Raw genomic sequence first — 6804 nt, 5'->3', positions numbered from 1 at the left:
ATTGTTGTTTGGCGGGTCCGGGCTGGGGATTCGAACCCGCCACCTTAGGTGTACGTGGCTGGCGCCTTAGCCGGTTGAGCTATAGGCGTCGAGCCTCGCTTCTCTTTTTTTAGCCTCTGAGGAATAGAGTACAGCTTCCTGCCTTCTCCCCATTTTACTCCATTTTCTTCATGAGCATCTTCCTCTGGCTGCCCGTGAGTGGAGGACTCCTCAGGCCTTGCCCACCACCACCACCACCCCCCCCCATGTTCCACAGGCCCCCTGGCAGCTTGACCCACTCCCACCTGCAACACAGTGCCAAGTCCAGGTCCAGCTCTGGCCAGTCTTCTGTGCTGTAGGTATTTCTTTCCTGTATCTCAACTCCAAGGACCCATGGTGCATGGAGTTTCATGTGTGCAAAGCAGAGTATTTCTTCCCACCTCCTCATCTTTCCTGCACAGGTAGGTGAACTCACTGCCCACCCTGTCCCTGGAGTCAGCCCCTCTGTCCCACACATAGTCCTCCCATGTACCCACATACCCCTCAAGTCTTCCTTGAATCTGGAATTCTCTCCATCCCCCAGACTGCTGACTCCCACGTCCCCTTGCCTTTGCAACTTCCTGCTCCAGGTTGCCAGGACCCAGCTGCCCATCAAGGACCCCTCCAGAATAACTTGGTCAAGGTCACTGTTTCTCTGCTTAACAATCTGCCTTCCTGATAAGATCTAAACTCTTTGGCCTACACTGTCCCTCCTGCCTCCTCCTCTGCTGATCTCTCCAGGCTCCCTGCCTCAAGGCCCCTGTGCTCTCTCCCCACCCTCCCTGGCATCCTGGCCTCCTTAGAGGACTTGCTGTCTTGCAGGAACATCCCCACTTTCACATCAACAGGCCTTTGCACATGCTGTCTCTTCTACAGGCAAGCTCACAGCCATTTATCAGGATCCATTCAAACTTGCCTGCCTGGGAGGCCTTCCAGATCCCTCCAGGCTCCCTCAGCATTGTGCCTTTGCCTTTCATAGCATCTATCATGCTCAACAGGAATTATTTATTTACTTACTTATTTCCCCTATGAACTGAGAGCTCCTTGGTTGCAGAGATCGTCTACATTTTTGTACACTGTGTCTAGAACACAGCAGGTACTCAGTAAAGAAATGTTTTTGCAAATGTCCATCCCTTTTGTGTCTCTATCAGAATGTGGTGTTTTAAAATTTGGGATGTTGCTGTTTTCTTTGGGAAGTCTGTGTGGTCGGCAGCACGTGGATGGACTCTTGTTGAGCACAGCATTGAGTTGTGGAGTCAGACTTAGGTTCTGGGCTTGGCTCTGCTTCATATCAACTATGTGACAAGTGACTTACCTCTATGGACTTCAGATTTTGAACCTGAAAAATGGGTAATAATAGCACTTACTCCATAGAACTGTTGTGAGGATAACTGAAAAACCAACTGAGTGCTAGGACTAGTAAGTGTTCAATAAATGACAGTGATTGTTATTGCTCAGTTTGAATGTAGGAGACCAGTGTCCCAATTCCAGTTCTGCCTCCACATCATTATGTCACCCTAGGCCATCTGTATTTCCTCCCTGGTCTCAGTGGTCTGTAGCAGCCACTGAGAGTCCTGTAGTCTACTGTGGAGCCGGAGAGGGAGACTCATGCAAGACGGGATGCGTGAGGGCAGCAAAGAGTGCTGTGCGTCCAGCAGAGGGCCCTGCCCAGTCCTGTTGGAGGCTGGGAAGGACGGCAGTGATGCCAGACGCCTGACTGGAGGCGGACCCACCCCGCAGGGCAGCTGCCTCTCCAGAGCCCAGCACTTGGGCGCCCTGCCCTCACCTGCTCTCCGTGGGCAGCTGCCTCCTGCTCGTCCGGCCATGCGGTGGCTGTGGCCCCTGGTCATCTCTCTTGCTGTGGTATTGACTATGGGACTGAGCAGGGTCTCTGCGGGTGCCCCTCTGCCCTCCAACAGGCGTAGAGCTGAGGCCCAGGAGCAGCAGAGCCGACCCAAGAGAGGCACTGAGGATGACGAGGCCAAAGGGGTGCAGCAGTATGTGCCCGAGGAGTGGGCTGAGTACCCACGGCCCATCCACCCTGCTGGCCTGCAGCCCACCAAGCCCTTGGTGGCCACCAGCCCCAACCCAGACAAGGATGGGAGCACCCCAGGCAGTGGACAGGAGCTGAGGGGCAATCTGACGGGGGCGCCGGGTCAGAGGCTGCAGATCCAGAACCCCCTGTATCCGGTGACCGAGAGCTCCTACAGCGCCTATGCGGTCATGCTCCTGGCCCTGGTGGTGTTTGCCGTGGGCATCGTGGGCAATCTGTCAGTCATGTGCATCGTGTGGCACAGCTACTACCTGAAGAGCGCCTGGAACTCCATCCTCGCGAGCCTGGCCCTCTGGGATTTTCTGGTCCTCTTTTTCTGCCTTCCTGTTGTTATCTTCAATGAGATCACTAAGCAGAGGCTGCTTGGTGACATTTCTTGTCGGGCTGTGCCCTTCATGGAGGTGAGTGTACATCTTGCTAGAGCCCAGCTGAGGGGCTACAATCCAGGGAAGGGGTTCCTGGAATTATGGGTGCACAGAGTGGCAGAGCCTTGGAGCTCTGACTTGCTTCTCCTCCTGGAGAAAGATGCAAATCCAGTAATGGTTTCTGGTTGCTCTTGGGAGAACTGGGCAGGTGTGCAGGATCCCTGGGTTCCGCTCCCAGCCCGGTGTCCTGCTTTGGGAGCAACCTGAAGGCAGATCTCTCAGCTGCCCTTACCCCTGCTGCAGCCCTCCTCCACACTGCCCATTGTCTTGACTCCCTTTCCTCCCTTTGTGCCTGCTGCCACTGCCCTGCACCCACAGCTTCCCTTCTCTCCCCGCAATATCCTGCCTCCCCATGCTGAGCCTGAGGGGAGAGCCCAGTGTCCTACAGACCCCCTGTGATGGAGTCAGCACTTACTCCTTGTGGATACAAACACTACGAGGAAAGACCCTTCCTTTTCTTTCTTTCTTTTTTTTTTTTAAGAGACAGAGTCTCACGCTGTTGCCCTTGGTAGAGTGCTATGGGATCACAGCTCACAGCAACCTCCAACTCCTGGGCTTAGCCAATTCTCTTGTCTCAGCCTCCCAAGTAGCTGGGACTAAAGGCGTCCACCACAACACCCAGCTATTTTTTGTTGCAGTTTGGCCGGGCAGGGTTCAAACCTGCCACCCTCAATATATGGGGCAGGTGCCCTACCCACTGAGCCACAGGCACCGCCCAACCCTCCCTTTTCTTATCATCTCTGTCATCTCCATCAGCACTCTCCTAAATCCTCTCTGAAAGAGAAACCTGGTTCCGAGTGGCGGAACTAGCCAGGGGCTCCATTCTCAGTTTTGTGTGTGTCACTGGACAGGTTGTCTCTCTAGTTTCCTCATCTCCTAACTAGAGGGTAGACCAGATGGCTCTCACAACCAGCCTGTTCCATAATCCTGAAGTATATTATTATGCCTCTACTTCTGGGAATTTCCACACCAGGATAAGTCCACGGGTGTTGAAGGATATGTAGATCCATAAGTTTTAAGGGACAACTTAAAACCCTGCAAAAATATACCAATATAGGTACATTTATGAAGGAGACACAGTAAAGCCCTTGTCTCTTTATGAGAAGACAAATAAACAAGCAACTTTTAGATTTTGGCTATGGGGGAAGGGGAATATTGAGGACTGTATGAGTGAGGCCGTTCCTCTGTGGGTGATGTTGCATGGACTGGGTGACCTGCCTGGGTGGAGAAGGAATCAGGATGAGGTGTTTGGACACAGTTCTTCTTCCCAGGTCTGTCCCTAATTTACCATGTATTAATGGTTTCATACTTGGACAGGCTCTCTGAGATTCAGCAGTTGGCACAGTCCTTTCCTGTCCTTACCAAGCAAGGGAGACTGCTTCATGGTAGCCCCAAGTTAAGTCAACCTGAGAGGACACCTTACAGGTGGGGATAGTCTTTGCATCTTAGTTATTAATCATTTCATGCTCACGGGCCAGGTGAGCTGTGAGTGATTAGACCCAGGACTTTGGGACTGGGCAGATTTGATTAGAAAATGGGCTTTTCCTATCACTAGCTGAGTGATCTTGGTCAGTTATTCAACCTGCTTAAACCTCAATTTCCTGATCTTTAAATTGGGGATAACAACAACAATAGCTATCCGAATAAATTCTTGACGTATTGAATGGCAATGTCTATAAAGTGCTTAGAGTTAAAATAATTCAATAGTTGCTGGGTTTTACTTGGGAATGGTATAAGAGAAGAAGGAAAGGCAGACGTGCGAATTCTTGCTTTCAAATGGTTGGTAAGTTAGCGAACACTTGGCCCTGCCTGGCTGTAAGTCCCAACATATCTAACACGCAGGCTCTGGCCTTGGTCCTCCTAGGCCATCCCTCCATCCCTCCTGGGAGATGGAGATGACCCACAGGTTGACAGAGTGTCCTCTCTCCAGACTGGGTAACTGGGGGGGGGGGCAAAATATGCTGCCCCAAACCCTTTCACAGGTAGGATATCAGGATGACTCCTAAGGCGGAGTGGGAGAAGGCAGCTTGGAATAAACCTGATATATTTTTTGAGACATAGGGAAACAGGGAGAGAGAATGGTGCTTTTGCTCAGGCTTCAAGGCTGCTCCTCTGTAAGCCTGGGCTCCCTTGCCAAGAGAGGGGGTGGGGTTCTCACAAAGGACACTTGGTGGCCGTGCTAATAAGCTGGGGATTGTGGTGCCCCAGCCAGAAGAGGGAGGAATTTGGACAGGAGGGGAATCTGAGCACAATCCCTGAGTGTGGCTGAACATCATTTGATAGTGCGGGAGGGTGCTCCTCTTCCTTTATGCTCTCTGGCACTTTTTTCGCCTGCTGTTTTGGCTTCTTCCTCTTGGCTCACAGATTAATTTTCCTGTGTGCTCAATGAATAGTGTGTGGGGATGGGGTCACAGTCGGCTCAGAGGGGGGCTGCTTTTCCACACAGCCAGGCCCTCGGCTCCTCCGGACAGGGCCAGGAGACTGAGTGTGTGAGTGTGTGTGTGTGAGCGCTGTTTCTCCCAAACCACTCATCTGATCCATGCAAAAAATGGATTGCAGGAAGTGGAAGGACCAGCACAGACCCAGAACTTCTGTGTCTTTGTCTTGGTTCTTCCTTAGAGATGAATTGCCCAAGTTTCTCAGAAAGCACGAGGTCTGTGGGAGGCAGGCCATTTGTCCCTAGCCTAGCCTGAGAGGCAAAGACAAGGTGAGAAGAGGCAGGGGTGTGTGTGTGTATGTGTGTGTGCACATGTGCGTGCCTCAACCCTACCACTCTCATCAACAGTATGGAAAAAACATGCTCATTACATGGTAATTTTTACATTACTATGATTTCTATGCTTATCACTCAATTTGTCATCCTCCTTTGTCCTCAAAAATTTTGACCAAGTGTTTCTCTCTTCGTCCACCTCCTTGACCACAGGTCTCCTCTCTGGGAGTCACGACCTTCAGCCTCTGTGCCCTGGGCATCGACCGTTTCCACGTGGCTACCAGTACCCTGCCCAAGGTGAGGCCTATCGAGCAGTGCCAGTCCATCCTAGCCAAGCTGGCTGTTATCTGGGTGGGTTCCATGACCCTGGCTGTGCCTGAGCTTTTGCTGTGGCAACTGGCACAGGAGCCTGCCCCCACCACGGGCACTGTGGACTCATGCGTCATGAAGCCCTCGGCCAGCCTGCCCGAGTCCCTCTACTCACTGGTGATGACTTACCAGAACGCCCGCATGTGGTGGTACTTTGGCTGCTACTTCTGCCTGCCCATCCTCTTCACCATCACCTGCCAGCTGGTGACATGGAGGGTCCGGGGCCCCCCAGGAAGGAAGCCGGAGTGCCGGGCAAGCAAGCATGAGCAGTGTGAGAGCCAGCTCAACAGCACAGTAGTGGGCCTGACTGTGGTCTATGCCTGCTGCACTCTCCCAGAGAACGTCTGCAACATCGTGGTGGCCTACCTCTCCACTGAGCTGACCCGCCAGACCCTGGACCTCCTGGGCCTCATCAATCAGTTCTCCACCTTCTTCAAGGGCGCCATCACCCCGGTGCTGCTGCTGTGTGTCTGCAAGCCGCTGGGCCAGGCCTTTCTGGACTGCTGCTGCTGCTGCTGCTGTGAGGAGTGCGGTGGGGCCTCAGAGGCCTCGGCCACCAACAGCTCGGACAACAAGCACAAGACCGAGGCATCCTCTTCCATCTACTTTCACAAGCCCAGGGAGTCACCTCCACTCTTGCCCCTGGGCACGCCTTGCTGAGGCCCCAGCAGGGGCGGGGTGGGGCGGGATGGGGCAGGGCTGCCACTTGCAGGTGTCTGCTCTTTCTTTCCCCATAGGTCTTACTCTGCGACCCGTCTTGCTGTCTAGAGATGGATTTTGTTCCTCTTTTTGAGGTTTGGGAAGGTCAAAGCCCCCTCCCTAAGCAGGGCCTTCCAGCTCTGTCCTTTCCACCAGTGGGCAGTGATGCCTCTAGGTCCTTAGAACTGCGTGGAAACTCAGTCCCATCAGCTGGGAGCCAGGACTTTGCCTGCCTTCTCTTGGTTCCAGCCCTCTTCCTGCTCTCTGCCTAGAAACCTGACTGTCCTTTCATTGTGCCCTGTCTGAGCATCATGTTCCCATCTTCACCTTGGAACCCCATCCTGGAATAGGAGACTCCTTGGGAGAAGCCCAACTTGGTTCAGTACCCTCTTCTCTGGAGCTGATCTATCCCAGCTCTGGACGCCCCTGTTACTGGCACTTTCTCTTCTTCTGGAGGGTGTCTCTCTCTTTCCTCCTCTCTTTGAGATGCCCTGTCCAGTCCCCCTTGTTAGGTGCTTTCCCGTAGAAGA

The 6804-nt window shown here is 53.2% G+C and overlaps 1 protein-coding gene across 1 annotated transcript; it reads left to right on the top strand.

Moving 5' to 3' along the window:
- The first annotated feature begins 1760 nt into the window (after positions 1–1760).
- GPR37L1 (G protein-coupled receptor 37 like 1) lies at positions 1761–6378 on the top strand. The gene is made up of 2 exons (XM_003792272.2): positions 1761–2472; positions 5420–6378. Exons 1-2 carry the CDS (start codon positions 1843–1845, stop codon positions 6233–6235), a joined length of 1446 nt encoding a protein of 481 aa, XP_003792320.1. The 5' UTR covers positions 1761–1842; the 3' UTR covers positions 6236–6378.
- The last annotated feature ends 426 nt before the right edge of the window (positions 6379–6804 follow it).

This window comes from Otolemur garnettii, unplaced genomic scaffold (assembly GCF_000181295.1).
Source record: "Otolemur garnettii isolate 467f Iridium unplaced genomic scaffold, OtoGar3 scaffold00055, whole genome shotgun sequence".
In the NCBI taxonomy this organism is placed as follows: Eukaryota; Metazoa; Chordata; class Mammalia; order Primates; family Galagidae; genus Otolemur; species Otolemur garnettii.
This window is presented reverse-complemented; position numbering and strand designations above follow the sequence as displayed.